The sequence below is a fragment of the Amia ocellicauda genome, chromosome 5 (assembly GCF_036373705.1).
Source record: "Amia ocellicauda isolate fAmiCal2 chromosome 5, fAmiCal2.hap1, whole genome shotgun sequence".
NCBI classification, from domain to species: Eukaryota; Metazoa; Chordata; class Actinopteri; order Amiiformes; family Amiidae; genus Amia; species Amia ocellicauda.
The window spans coordinates 33683402-33699912 of record NC_089854.1 but is presented as its reverse complement, the minus strand read 5'-3'; the positions used below and the strand labels follow the sequence as shown (position 1 = coordinate 33699912).

At 37.4% G+C, this 16511-nt stretch overlaps 1 protein-coding gene across 4 annotated transcripts in view; it reads right to left on the bottom strand.

Moving 5' to 3' along the window:
* The window catches only part of cacna1g (calcium channel, voltage-dependent, T type, alpha 1G subunit), a 198530-nt gene that overhangs the window by 31663 nt on the left and 150356 nt on the right, over window positions 1-16511 (bottom strand). For all 4 annotated transcript variants that reach the window (XM_066704863.1, XM_066704859.1, XM_066704860.1 and 1 more), the window contains exon 24: window positions 9917-10068. In XM_066704863.1, coding sequence (XP_066560960.1) covers window positions 9917-10068 — 152 coding nt within the window. The remainder of the gene's footprint in view (window positions 1-9916; window positions 10069-16511) is intronic.

The window sequence follows — 16511 nt, the reverse complement described above, 5'->3', positions numbered from 1 at the left end:
GGGTATGTGCTATTTCTCTAGAAGGCGTTTTTAGTGCAGCCATATTCACTGGCTAGAACAGTTAATCCGGGGGGTGTTCTATGAGATTCCGTACTCCATGTATAGCACTGTATATTAACAAATGCTCATATTGTCCCATTTCTGATAAGTGTTACAGCTACTGCTTAATAGGCCTTTTTTCCCCTCTCTGAGTTTCAGAAATTATAGATGGGGGAAAGTCAAAGTCAAGGAAAAATAAGTTTGTCTTAATATTTAAAGTGAACTATCTATGTTGCATTATGCAAAGGTGTTGAGATAACTGCAAAACAAAGGAGGCTCATTAATGTTTTTTTTTTCTCCTTCACTGCTTTTCCCATCTCGAGGTTTCTTTCAATATTTTATAAGTCATTCTCTTTTGAGGATTGGGAGGCTGGTGAAATGGGTGAGTTGTCAAATTAAGATAGTTCAGAGAAAAAGGGAAAGAGAAAAAGACAGCTGGTCCTGGAGAGGTGTGTCAAAGTTGGTGTTAATCTCCACATCAAATACAAATCATCATTTAGAGGTCACTGGGTATTAAGATTTTGTTACAGAAATGGCTCTACTCCCAGGACTACCATGCTATGGGTGAGATCCTACACCTGCTAATGTTTCTAAAATATATATTTTTTAGAACTGCAAGCACTGGAGAAAATCGTTGTTAGAATCACCCTGTTAGTTAATCATACAGAATTTATGAGTAAGGATATCCAAGTTTAAATTTAAATGAAATCTTGTAATATATAATTCATACTGAAATCCCACAGTCCCACCATGGAAAATCGCCTGCTGAATGGAGCAATTTACATTTCTGGGCTGGATCCTAATGTTATACACAATTATAATTTTGGAGGGCCTACGTGATAAACTTACTTGACTGAAACCTTAACTTGACCTGCTTCCAATTTGTGCTGCATGATAGTCAAATGTAAATGAAGGGCGCTTGAAGGCAGCCTGGGGTGCCTTGGCTGGACACTGCCACTTGCATAATTTACCAGGAGCCTACAGTGTTATCCATGAGAACTGCGCCAGCACCCCCCATGATGTTGTAACTCTGTGGACATGGTGCAAGGAAGCGCACAGCGTCATTGAGCAGTTTTTGGAGGATGCCTGAGAGATGATAGCGACTCCCTTGTGTTAGTACAAGGGCCCCCCGCCATGGTGAGCCAATTTGTTTTGGGAGATTTTAAATAGGGGGACTATAACAACAAGAAGAAAATACAGATTCCAAATTGAAAGTAAGAAGAAACCATATGGAGAAGACTGAAGTCATTACACTTATAAACCACACCCACCCCCTTTCCTTATCAAATAGAAATAGGCAGCAAATGTTCGTAACACAAATGTTATGCAACTTTTATGATGAATTACAGGGGAATACATCTTGGAAAAAGCAAGATGTAAATCTGTGTGTCTGGCAGCAGCCTGTCGAGAGTAACTGCTGATCCCGCGCTCACTCTGTCAGTCCGCATAATGTTCACACTGATCTCTAATGAGGGTAATTTGAAAGCTGTTAGTTTGGCCAAGGAGGAAGAAGCAGAGTTTAACGCCCCTGTAGCGTGGATTTGTCCATCGCAGTAAAGATACTGCAGCACTATCTGCTCTCCCACTTTTTATCACCTAGAGATGCCATAAGTGCCACACCTGACGAATTGACTTCATGTCCTATTTGAGATATCTCAAATTCAATTTAAGATATCTCAAACTGACTTTCTGTACTATTTGAGATATCTCAAAATATCACTTTGGCTTTGAGCATTGAGCATTTTTCTGTGTCCATTTTTCTACATTAACTAAATGCAAAGTGAGTGAACAGAAGAAAAATCTACATCAAATCCATATTTGGTGTGACCACCCTTTGCCTTCAAAACAGCATCAATTCTTCTAGGTACACTTGCACAAAGTCAGGGATTTTGTAGGCATATAATCAGGTGATTGATTAAACAATTATACCAAACAGGTGCTAATGATAATTAATTCAATATGTAGGTTGAAACACAATAATTCACTGAAACAGAAACAGCTGTGTAGGAGGAGTAAAACTGGGTGAGGAACAGCCAAACTCAGCTAACAAGGTGAGGTTGCTGAAGACAGTTTACTGTCAAAAGTCATACACCATGGCAAGACTGAGCACAGCAACAAGATAAGGTCTCTCTCAGGCAGAAATGTCAAGGCAGACCGTAGACACAGTGGTCGGCCAAAGAAACGTACTGCAGCAGATGAGACACATCATGCTTACTTCCCTTTGCAATTGGAAGATGTGCAGCAGTGCCATCAGCTCAGAATTGGCAGAAAACAGTGGGACCCTGGTACACCCATCTACTGTCCGGAGATGTCTGGTCAGAAGTGCCCTTCATGGAAGACTTGCGGACAAAAAGCTATAACCTCCGACGTGGCAACAAGGCCAAGCGACTCAACTATTATATCAAACACAGGAACTGGGGTGCAGAAAAATGGCAGCAGGTGCTCTGGACTGATGAGTCAAAATTTGAAATATCTGGTTGTAGCAGAAAGCAGTTTGTTCACCGAAGGGCTGGAGAGCGGCACACAAATAAGTAACTGCAGGCAACAGTGAAGCATGGTAGAGGTTCCTTGCAAGTTTGGGGCTGCTTTTCTGCAAATGGAGTTGGGGATCTGGTCAGAATTAATGGTCTCCTCAATGCTGAGAAGTACAGGCAGATACTTATCCATCATGCAATACCATCAGGGAGGCATCTGATTGGCCCCAAATTTATTCTGCAGCATGACAACGACCCCAAACATAGAGCGACAGTCATTAAGAACTATCTTCAGCGTAAAGAAGAACAAGGAGTCCTGGATGGTATGGCCCCCATAGAGCCCTGATCTCAACATCATTGAGTGTCTGGGATTACATGAAGAGAGAGAAGCAACTGAGGCTGCCTAAATCCACAGAAGAACTGTAGTTAGTTCTCCAAGATATTTGGGCCAACCTACCTGCCAAGTTACTTCAAAAAATGTGTGCAAGTGTACCTAGAAGAATTGATGCTGTTCTGAAGGCAAAGGGTGGTCACACCAAATATTGATTTGATGTAGATTTTTTTCCTGTTCACTCACTTTGCACTTAGTTAATTGATAAATATAACCTATTAACATGTCTATTTTTGAAAGCATTCTTACTTTATAGCATTTTTTCACACCTGCCTAAAACGTTTGCACAGTACTGTATATCTGCAAAGCACTTGGGAAACACGCCTCCTATTATTATACAATGATTAAATACAGTCGGCAGCAAGAGGCGTTTGTGTTTTTTTTTTTCCCTTTATAACAAAATGTGAATATTTATAAAAACATAATTTATAATGACAGATTCTGAGGTTTGCTATACTTAAACATGCATCAGAATTGTTTGTTTTATATTGTACAATGCCAACAAAAATTCCTGCTGTTATTAGTTAATTTATATATACACTACCATTCAAAAGTTTCGGGTCATTTAGAAATATCCTTGTTTTCCATGAAAACATAAATGAATTTTGTTTGAATACAAAATATAGCAAATTGAATACGAAAGATAGTCATTGACAAGGTTAGAAATAATGAATTATAATAATAATTGTGTCCTTCAAACTTTTCTTTCGTCAAGGAATCCTCCATTTGCAGCATTTACAGCCTTGCAGACCTTTGGCATTCTAGTTGTCAATTTGTTGAGGTAATCTGAGATTTTACCCCATGCTTCTGGAAGCACCTCCCACAAGTTGGATTGGCTTGATGGGCACTTCTTATGTACCATATGGTCAAGCTGCTCCCACAACAGCTCAATAGGGTTGAGATCCGGTGACTGTGCTGGCCACTCCATTGTAGACAGAATACCAGCTTACTGCTTCTTCCCTAAAAAATCTTGTATGGTTTGGAGCTGTGCTTTGGGTCATTGTCCTGTTGTAGGAGGAAATTGGCTCCAATCAAGCACCATCCACAGGGTATGGCATGGCGTTGCAAAATGGAGAGATAGCCTTCCTTCTTCAAGATCCCTTTTAACCTGTACAAATTGCCCAAAGCACTCCCAGACCATCACATTGCCTCCACCATGATTGTCAGATGGCATCAAGCACTCCTCCAGCATCTTTTCATTTGGTCTCATGAATGTTCTTCTTTGTGATCTGAACACCTCAAACTTAGATTCATCTGTCCATAACACTTTTTTCCAGTCTTCCTCTGTCCAGTGTCTGCGTTCTTTTGCCCATCTTAATCTTTTCTTTGTATTGGCCAGTCTGAGATATGGCTTTTCTTTGCAACTCTGCCTAGAAGGCCAGCATCCCGGAGTCAACTGCCATCCTCTTCACTGTTGAATTTGAGACTGGTATTTTGCGGGGTCTATTTAATGAAGCTGCCAATTGAGGAACTGTGAGGCATCTATTTCTCAAACTAAACACTCTAATGTATTTGTCCTCTTGCTCAGTTGTGCACCGCGGCCTCCCACTCCTCTTTCTATTCTGCTTAGAGCCAGTTTGTGCTGTTCTGTGAAGGGAGTAGTACACAGCGTTGTCTTCAGTTTCTTGTCAATTTATCGCATGGAAAAGCCTTAATTTCTCAGAACAAACGATGAGTTTCAGAAGAACATTCTTTGTTTCTGGCCATTTTGGATTAGCAAACACAACGTGCCATTGGAACACTGGACTGATGGTTGCTGATAATGGGCCTCTGTACGCCTATGTAGATATTCCATTACAAATCAGCCATTTCCAGCTACAATAGTCATGTACAACATTAACAATGTCTACACTGTATTGCTGATCATTTTTATGTTATTTTAATTGACAAAAAAATAAGAAAATAAGGACATTTCTCAGTGACCCCAAACTTTTGAACGGTAGCGTAGTTGTGTGAACTACCAGCTTTATAAGTTTATAATTTATTTACCATAAAATATAAACTTTTTTTTTTCTGAAATAAAAATGCTTTATATTACCGCTATGTTTATACATATGCTTCCATGTCATGTTTAACATTCATATCAAACAGGAATACAGCAATATGAGAGCAATCAGAGTTCTGTAAAATTCCTATTTACTGTCTATTCTGTCTAGTCTGTTTGCCTAAAATGCTACATTGGTATCAGTTACAGGTCTGGAAAAAATTAAGAGATTTTTCTTAAATCAGCATCTCTACATGTATGGCAGCCATTCCATTCAATTCATATTTTTATTTTGAATTTGGGAGACATGTTTTCAGTAGTTTATAGAATAAAACAGAAATATTAATTTTACCCAAACACATACATATAAATAGTAAATCCAGAGAAACTGATAATTTTGCAGTGGTCTAAATTTTTTCCAGAGCTGTAAGTGGATAGAAGGAAATCTATAGTTCCAGAGACAAATCTATTAGGGTTGCTTCAGCATATACACATACACTGTATATATATATGTGTGGATCATTCATGTACATTGATGGTCCCCTGTCAGCACATTTCTCTGCATATGAAACTTAATAAGAACTAAATGCAGATTCAGATCAAATTCAGATTAAATCATTTGGCAATTCAATTGTTTTTTCTTTTATTTGTTGTTTTGTTGGATTTGATTTGTTTATTTACCAGCCATCTGCTTTAAAACTGATATAGACAGACTGTATACATACATACAGTGATAGGATATAGCGGTCACCATGAGCGGTTGCTTCCACCACATTTAAATAATTTTATTTGACATATTTTAGGTTGTGTTTTATTCATTCTAATGGATAAAACTTGTATTAATATAAGTCATTTATTTGCTTTGATTTACATTATTTAATTACAACTCAGCACTGAGGTCAGAAACTACAATCTTCTAAAAGCATCTTCCAATACATTTTAGATGGCTTTTAATTAAAGGAACAATGCGACAGAACCTGAAGCTAGACTAGGAAGTTTTATACACTGGGACAGTCTTGGATTCAAGTCCGGGACTCAAAAGGCCAAGGCCAAGGTCGAGGCCAGAAGCCTTTTAGGGCAAGCTGGTCAAGGTCAATGATAAGAAAATTTTAAAGGTAAAGGCCACAGTCATGCAGTTCATCAATTGGGTTAGATGTAGACAGTTTTAATTACATTTGTACAGCTGTAAAGGAGCTCTTTTCCAAAATGTAAAGTACAGTAAATGTAAACACTTAACTCCATCAGAGTAGAAATCTCAGCAAATTAAATGTTGACCAGATAGACATTCATTCAGACCCACACTGCTCACAAGATACACTTGCATTTTACATAGTTGCACTCTGAGAAAAGCTTCTCCCATTCTAGCTCTGGATGCTCGCATTTAAACAATAGTTTGAATGCTTGCATATGTTGTAGCAAAATAAAAAATGAAAATAGCGAATCAATGCAAAATATTGGGTCAATTCCTAACAATATTTTAGATTACTGTAAAAAAAAATCCAGTTATAATAATCAATAAGAGTAACATTTGGCATTTCATGCCCATTTCTCTCTTTATAAAATAAATAATTGCATTTAATAATTGGACTATATCCAAATTCAACAATATTGAATGTGATCAATTATTTATCCAATATTCTAATATTTTACACACCTATTTAAACAAATAATATTACATTGGCTTTGTATTATTAGATTAATGATACTTGTATTGCAATATAACATTTATTATTATTATTATTATTATTATTATTATTATTATTATTATTATCAGGAAATTGAATCATATGGTGTCTTATTACTCATTACTAGTAGTAATGTAGTTATTGTAATTGTCTCTGACACTTGCTCTTACTAGCACTAAAGTTATTGTATATTGTAATGTATTTTATTTCATACCTTGCAATTATTTTAGTCTTTATGTATATTTTGTATTTAATTGTAAGTCACCCTGGACAAGTTAATCTGTTTAGAAATAAATAATAATCATTATAGATTAACAATGCTTTTATAAAGGAAGGAAACAGCTCTCGGATTTGAGAAATACATTATAATCAGGAAGACAAAATATTACTTACATAATTATGAGCAGAAGACCAAATACACTATAGACAGCACGTTTTATGTTCGTTTCAACTATATGTATCTATAAACATTTTAGTAGGCTATATATTCTGTTGAATTAACACTAGAACCGCCGACATTTCATGCTACATACAACCACGGCGCCTGCATGTGCAGCTCCTTTATAAAACAGCTGTATGATGTAAATGAAAAATAAAGAGTTGTATAAAATGTAATAGTTTTACATATGAACATCACACAACATTTTCAGAGCAGAAACACTGCATTTATATTGCCTTTTTCTTATTTTTTTCAAAATGAGCGCATAGGGTACATAAGCATGAAAAAACAAACAATAAAATAAACTTCATGCAATAAACTGTAAACTGGTGTATATATCGATATGCACATTTCTTAGCAGATGCATAAAACGTAAATAACCAGTTGTAAAAATAGCATAAAACTGAAATATGACATTATGCACATGAAAGCGGTTTGAAATGGCTCCGTCTATTACAGTTGCGTATCAATGCAGGAAACAAGCTTTTCAACACTACAGTGCCCTACACTAATGCAAAAATAATGATCATTCATGATCAAACAGGTGACTGATCAAGACATTGATCCAGAGACCTGGGTTTGCAATGTGATCAACACTGAATTCCACAGGAAAGTTAGAAACTTGCTGTGCCGATCAGGACAGACAGACGAGAGCTGTATCAGGTGCAAATCTGCTAATAAAACAAATAATGATAATAATATATGAATACATGATGTGTAGAAAATCACGTGTTTCAGCAATCAACACGATTATAACTTTCAAAATAACTAATTTTATTACAAAGCCCAGAATGTTGGCTGTATTATATTCAGTATAGACCACATAAACTGGAAGTCTGACAGTTGGAGAAAAAAGTATTTATAACATATTAATTTTGAGGAGTTTACAAGTATACAGTATATGTATTTAGCTCAAATATTTAGTAACATGTAAGAACGGATATGTGGGACAAATTCACATACGCATACATATTTTGAATTGCAAAGAGCTGCACAAAAAGTGGCTATGGCAGTTCTATTGTTAGAAAAAGCTAAAAATTCTAAAAGACTTTTCCACATTTATTTTCAGAAATATCACATATTTAAATGATATGCTCAGGTTTTAGTGGACATACACATCTTTAAATAATCTGTAAACTGTAAAACATCCCCGTTATATTAGGTGCACTCTTCCATTCACATGTGAATGTAGGGAACATCTGGATTTGTATTAATTTAAGTCATTAATATATATTTCATAACGAGAGGTGTGTTCAATTATTTGCTTAGTAAATCCATTGTCCATTTCGTGTCCAGACTCAATTTGCTTGCTTTGATGCAGCAATGTGAAAACGCAGTTTTAAACATTTGTGTTTGCCATTACACAAAAAATAAGAAATTACAAAGAAGTAACATAATTTGTGTCCGTGACCACAGTGTCGTATTTCCAGACTGTGAAAACAGCTATGACTGACTGTAGCACAAATAAAACAAGTAAATCGCCATTTTTCTTTTTGGTTTGCTTTAGTTTTTTTTTCTTACCGTGTGCTGACCAGCTAGAGTTTGCATGTGTTTGCAACAAAACTGATAATTTACATCTAATTTAACTCAACACAATTACATTTTTAGAAAATGGATTCATTTAAAAAAGTAAAATTCGCAATCGGTTTTCAGTATGAGAAATTACATGTGAGCAATTTTAAACACCAAGTCCCCGAGGCCAAGGCCAAAGACGAGACGCGAAAAACTGTCCTCAAGCCGGCCTCGAGGCGGAGGACTGGACTGGACCCAAGACTGCACTGGGATCAATTGCATCTGACATGGTACATGCTACCAATAGAGTACAGTGCATAGAGCATTTCCCTGTATTGTATAGTATTAATATTTCTGTTTTGCTGAGGATTTCACATAAACGTTAAACATGACATGGTTGCATATGTTAAAAAACATAACTAATGAAAAGCACTTTAATTTCAGAAAAAAACTTAAAAACTAGATATTTAATGTAAGACTTCAGTGCAAATACACTGAATGCACATACGATTAATAGATACATTAGTAAAAAATGTAAAGCTCTCGTCTTTACTAGTGAAATAATACTATTCATACATTATTCATGTATTTATAACATTGTTATAAACTGTCAATAAATATACATACTGTTAAAATTGTGAATGTATTAAAGCAGACAGAAATCAGGAAAAAACACATTCTTACAATTATAGATAGTAACAGTAATAGCAGCAAAACATATATTTTGCCAAAATAAATCCAGAATTCCATTTCAACAAACAAACAAACACACAGTAATTTGGTTAGATGAGTCTAGATGTATTTTTGATTGGAACAGATGGGAGAATGATCATGTTGAGAAAGAGAGAGACAGAGATAGACATCACAAGAATTTAAAGAGGAGCGTGTACACCCCCTGCGAACCACAGCAGAGACAGATTTAAAATGCAGGGGTGTGTGGCAGCTCCAGGTGTTGGAGAACTTGTACTGATAAGCTAACAACATGAAATGTAAAGAAGTCAGCTAGGAATTGAGACTAAAGACGTTGTCCTTACAATATCAGAATAAATGTTTGAGCCCATGTGGCCGGCAATATTTCTTAACAAAATATAGTAGAGGGGATTTTCATTTCATTTGTATCACTTTATTAACTGATTAACATCTATTCTAAAGGGTATAATTGCTTTATTATTACATCTATTTCCATTAGCTATCCAGTTTAATATGTTTCAAATGTCTTTTCTTATGCATAGCAATGACAATGATTTTTAAATAACTATCTGTCATGCTTTATGTCTTTTTCATGTCAGATTAGAGTCAAAACATTGCAATATCACAAGACAAGACCAGTAAAGGTCTTGCAAATTGAATAGCCAATAGCACAGAGCAGGGTGATTGACATGAAGCACATACCTTGGGTTGTTGGTAGTGTTCCATTGCCATGGTAATAACGTTGAGGCCTATCACCACAGTGATGAAGAGGTCCAGGTAGTGGCTGGTGCACATCTTGTGGATGAGAAGGCGGGTTGGGGAGTAATCAGAATAGTAGGGTTTACACTGCGCTTCTACAGAAGGAATAGGTAGGTAAGGACAGGACATCAGTGTAAGAACATCATTATCGATCATAAAGGCATTCCTTGCTGTCACAACGGGTAACCCTGAGTAAACACACACATATATCCAGATAATTATCCTTTCTGGTGTGGAAAGAAAATTAAAAAGAGAGAAGAACAAGAGATGGCCACTTTATCACTGCAGTATTTGAAATGTTATGGATTTGAACCAGTTAAAGACCTCTATTGAACCACTCTGACTGCTGCTTTACAATCGAGTTAGGAAACTGGAAACCCCCCCCATGGTTAAGGTTGGACTATGCAAATTATAGATTTGTACTTTGTGATTTGCAGGTTGGTCAAACTATTAATTTTGGTCTAACCCTAGGAGTAGAGTTGTTTATGATTTATGGTTTCCCCCACTATGGACCACTTGACTGCAATTAACAGCAAATTGGGGTCAGAAGTTAGTTCCATCACTTGTCAAGCCTCCCTGCTCCTCTTAATTTTTTTAAACACCAGAGAGAAACACACAATATTTATTTTAATGAAATTATGATAATTATTTCCAGTTTCCTTATTAGGCCAGAGCTCAGCTTCTTAGCAGGATAACCATTATTAAGCTTGTTTTCATTACTGTTTGTTCCGGTGTCACCTAGGCAGACGTGGAATACAGATGAAGCAATCATCACATGTAGGGGCTGCTTGCTTACGACAGGGAGCTGAGGTACAGAGGCTGGGGGCGCCATTTTGAGTGCCCATCGAAAAGAGATGCTTAGAGGGACCCTGCCTGACCACCTGCAGTTACTGATCTCTCCGTTTCCTGACAGAAAACTGGAGGGGGACTGTGTAGGAGGTGGAAGTTAGGGAGTTGACTTTAAATGGGGTCTGCAGCAGCATAATTTACAATAGCCTGGCTGCCACCTGAATATTTACAATACTGTGCATTTGAGCTTTCAAAGGAGTGAAAGAGAGAGAGCGCAACACATCAGATATGCAAAATAAGGATGTGGAGGACCTGAGAAGAAGTCAGGAGTTAAAACGTCAGTGGAGCTGGGCTGGAGGAATTAAAACATAAAAAAAGGAAAAAGAAACACCCTACCCACGCATTGCAGGGTAAAAATAACACAGCCAGGCATCTGCGTTTCTGATGAATGAGTCTCAGTGCGAGCTGCGCCTGAGGTTTCATTGTGTGACGTTTCCCAATTGACTATTATTCAGGTTTTGTCCGGTCTGTGGACCTGCTGTAATTAACCAGAAAAGCAGCACTCAGCGCCGATTAAAGTAATAAATAAAATGTACAGATTTCCATGTAGTTCCCCATTTCCTTCTGATGTAGGGAAAGTCCCCTAAGTGAATGCGAGTGTAAAGTGACAGATTGGTGTAGTGATAGACTTCTTGCCTGCCTGAGTGATGACCAGAGCCCGGGAGGAATAACTGCCCTGCTCTGCTGCTGCTGTAGCTATGTCCCAAGTAGCCTGTATGCTGAGGCTGGTCCAATAAAGTACATTACTACTACTACTAGACTGAAAGGAGTAGAAGATTTAAATTACTCTCAGACGTTTAATATATTTGATTATAGTTTGTTCGTCCTGGTTATAAGAGTCTTTAACTGGCAACATTTGGAAACTTTATTGGCTGGATGATTTGGTCCCCATTCAGGAGCCCAAACCAAAAGAATAAACAGGGTTGGGCTGAGCATTGCATGTCAATTTTTAAAGGCTAGATTTTAGGATGCACATAGAGTATCACACCCTTCATGAAGTAATTACCCTTCATCAAACTCAAATGCACTCATCGTAAATTTTGTCCTACAGTCACACCAGGTAAAAGCTTCTTGGAAATTGTGTTTGTTGCGTCAACATCTTGTGAGCAATGACAGTCTATATACTGTGAATGACCTTGACCAGAATTTCAAATAAGGAATTCTGGAAGCAAAAACTCTCAGCTGGTTCATGGCCTTGCAAAGGCATTCCTCCTGGACCTCTACGTTTTGGAATTAATTTGAATTTCAGCATCAAGGTCACCTGTCTAAACAGATATCTCAAGTCATGAATTAGGATGCAGCCCCGACATTAAACAACTGTCTCTGTTCCACACAGTATTTTCTCATAAAGTCACACACTCCTTCATCACTGTGCCATTTTTCTTTTTCTTTCACATAGGGGAATATTGTTTCAGCTGCACCAGTGTCTAAATATACATTATGCACACAATTTTACTTGCAGAAACCCTTAAGCACTGAAGCTGTAAACTACAGTGGTTTACACCCATAAAATATGGTATGTCTACTTGTACTTTTGGAAATTTAACTGGCTATAAAATAATGCAGCTATGCTGCGTTCCAGGCCATCAAAGTTATTCAAACTACCTGAACATAAGAGAACAGTGACTGGAGTGAGGGCCTGTGATTTTAGAGTTAATAATTAGAGTTCTTTAACAAGGACTTTCAGTGGTTCTTCAGTTAGAAAAACAAGTATAACTCAGCCAGCGAGTACTTAAGGGTTTCACATGACTGATGAGAGCAATATACATTCCCATGGTGAAGACTTTATGGATGTCTTTGAAGTATATTTCAAAGCGTCTCCATTGCATTATTGATTTCAAGTGGAACTTGTGTCAGGTTCTTCTAACTGCTGCAGAACCTAAAGCTTCTGTGTTTGGTAGCATAATGGCTCAATCACACTCACCGGCAACAAACAACATTGTTAAAAGAGCCCCACAGGAAAGAAAAAAGAAAAAAAAAGCACACGGCTGGGAATATTGCACTTAGAACAAGAGTGTAAAAGTGTGTAGTTTACAAGTTTGTTTGTTCAAACTGGTAAAAACTGAGTAGCCCACAAAGCCCAAAAAATAATGTAAACAGGACAGAAAGTGATCCATCAACTGTAGAACACCTATGTCCACAATGGCCTTGTTTATTTCCCCTTAAACCTGTCTGGAGGAACAGCTGCTCCACTTCCTGTTGAAAGTTGTTAATAGTGGGCGTCTCACCCTCTCGGCCAGGCTGACTGCCTCAGCTGCACACTGCTCAAGATCTTCTCAGAAGTTCAACTGCTTTTGAAACAGGCTTGACTGTGGCTCATTCAAGTGTGACTACTTAGGGTAGGGAATTATTTTTGATACTGAGGAATCCCTATGTAATTTTACATAGGATGTATTGCTTGATTTATTAAAGCATGCAAATTGCTATTAATTGCAAGAATTCCTAAGCGTATAAGAATACAGACTTGACCCTTGTTTAACCGATGACTCGTGCGTCTAGTGTTCTTGAGCATTTAAGCAAAAAGGTCTACACTGTAGTAGAGCAGCTGTTCGTTTCAGTATGTTAATCTTTAACTGAGGAACAAAATGTGTTGCTGAGTGCAATGTTCTCCAGTTCCTAGAGCACATCTGTCATCTTTGTGCATCTTTTTAATTTAGTAAAAGAAACATGAACATCCATGCTGGTCATGCTTGTCATGAGAAAAGCTTAGACAGTTTTTTTTTTTTTTCTTAGCATGCACAAAGCAAGTATAGTGATTACATTCAGACTCTTTAGCAAAGGGGCATGGACTTTCATAATTATTCATTACATTAAAGAAAATAAAATACAATCCCAATTGATTTAATGGTGTCAGCAGTAGGCTATATAACAGCTTCATCATAATAATAATACTACAAATCTAATTTAATGAAACCTGCTTTTTTATGTCCAAGGCCCCTTTGAATACAAAAAAAGAGAAGAGGTCAGTTTGTTAGGAAGGAAACATAAACATCAATATATGTTTTAGCATATACCACGTCATCAGTTGGGAAATACAGACACAATAATCCATGGTCAAACTACACATGACCGCACAGACAGGTAATGTAGAGGTTTAAATTAATGTATAAACAGTGGAACAGCTAGTTCCTGTCCCCCATTGACTACCCCCTCCACTAGTTAACACAGAAGCACAGCCCAAAAGTCACAAAGTGTAAGATAATAGAGTATTATATATTATTTGCAGAGTCAAGATGAGTGTTTGTGTTGGCTATTTATCATCCATGAGAATACGTGTGTGTTCTTTCATTTTTTACCCTCCCATTTTGGAATTGCATATTATTAATCAACTGGGCTCACCAGCTCCCCTTGCATAATTCAGGGCAGGTGTCAGCAGGTGATAAACCCACTGTGAAGTGTGTGCTGCTATGCCACCTTCTTCTTTTCAAGACCAAAGCACAAACAGCAGAGCTAGAACATCTGCAGGAGGACTGATGCAGCTCCAATAATACTGGAGTTTACTTTAGTCAGCGTTTCACATCGAGTTAAAGAAACCCCGGTTGAATCAAGCCAATCTGGGCAGTGCTTGGCTAATTGCCCCATTGGGAATCCCAGTCACAGTCAGCTATGACGAAGCATAGATTGAAACCAGCAATGTCTAGACTATAAAGATCAAACTGTGACAATCTTCTATTTGGTCTAGAGCGTATCATTCAAACTTACACATTGTGATTATTACAGCCAAGACAAGATTTACTCACTCCCATGGGGAAAACAGGGCTTTAACTTTTATATTTGAGAAAGATAGAAAGTACCCACATTGGGAGTCACTTCAGGCTGAAATGGGTTTTAATCCAATTTTGTAATGATCTCTTTCAAACTGAGTTTTATTACTGTAGATCCATCCAATTCCTTACTCATGGCAGGTGCACTGCCACTTCCTGTTTAGTACAAAAAAAAACAGTACTGTTGTGTCTTATGCATAAAGGCCTTTTCAATATAAGTGTTTATTTTATAACATTATTTTACAGTTTGTGAATCCTCAGAGGCTGTGTCATTGAAGTCAGACTGTAAAGTCAACGGTTTAGGGATTAGGGGGAGTTAAACTTACCTAATAAAAATCATATGTGCTCCACAGAGCAAACCTCCCTACATATAACCCGACGAAAAAACCTCACTGTACTCATTGTTAATTTAGCAAAGGAAACTACTGCGAGGAAAGTGACGTAGCTCAGAAATGGCAGCAATGTCTGTGGAAATAAAGGGAAAGAGCAATAAAACCAGCAGCACTCTGCTTTATCATTCTCGTTCTCAAAAGACATTCTAGCCTTTGTATTATTGTTCGGTGAAGAACAATTTGTTTGTATTCACAGCCAATTTTTTTCTCCTACTCCAGAACTTTCCCTGTTCTTTTCCTTGCCCATCAACTTTACTGGCAGCTGGTTTTACAGACTCTGAAACCTACTTGATATGGCTAAGAGACAGTGGAGTCAATGTATGCTGGATGGTATAGTTATTATTAAAATGGAAAGGCAGTGTTGCTGTCTTTGATGAAGTTAAAAAAACACATTTGAAAACCTTTCACAGAAAGCCCTCAAATGTACTGCAACAGGGTGCCCACTCACATGGCTTTCCTAGTGTTTACATTTGTAACAATCTGAGGTGGAAATGTGCAGAATTAAGGCAGAGAGAGAGAGAGAGAGAGAGAGAGAGAGAGAGAGAGAGAGCAGGTGTAATATATTCGATTTAGTTAACTGACACATTTTCACTAGTGATATGATAAACCCTGGGTGGCAACTTTCTTCGACTTGCTTTTTTTAATGTCTTGAATAGCCTTCCTTAAATTAAGGAAGTGTGGCTTATGTCTAAAAGTCACTAAACAGTACTTGTCTGTGTCAAAAAGTGATTTTTGATTTCAGTTTGCTCGCATGGTATCTGAGAAATTAACATCAGAACATATGCAGTGACAGAGGAAGAGGGAGGGATAGGGATAAGTAAGGAGACATTTTGAAGCTATTCAATGACCTACAAAAAAGGTTACATTACAACAACAAAGCTACATTGTTTTGAGTCCAATTCCAAAACATCAGCAAGTAAAAATAAATAAATAAATATAAAAAATATATGGAATAAATCATTTTTATTCCTGAAACAAATCAGTTAGTCTTTTGGTATTGCAATTGTTTGCAAGCACAACACATCCAGCATACAGTGAATCGAGGGGTACTGTAGAGAAAAAAAAAGAAAGAAAGAAACACAACAAACATTCTGTTGGATTTCCCAAATTCTTTGGAGTCGCTCAACATTGATATTACATAACAGGAACACAAGAAAAGAGCTAAGCAATTTGAGAAACCCAGTAGAAGAGACAAAGAAAAAAACATGGAAACCACACAAAATGACAGTGCATGACAGTCACACAAACACACACACGCACACACACGCACACACACATACATGGTAAACAAACCACACAGTTCTTTCTGAGTCTGACTTGAGAGAGATGGGCCATTTGGAATGGAAGCTAAATGGGAACAGAAGGCAAAATACTATGCAGCTACTGTACTGGTGGTGGACTTGTCACAGGGCGAGGTTAATGATGAATTGTTTGGGATGTAAAAACGCTTGAAGTGTTACGTTATCCTTCACAGCTTGAGACCCCCTACTAAGAACGCCATCAGTGAAAAAGGGAGGGAGGGAGGGAGAGAGA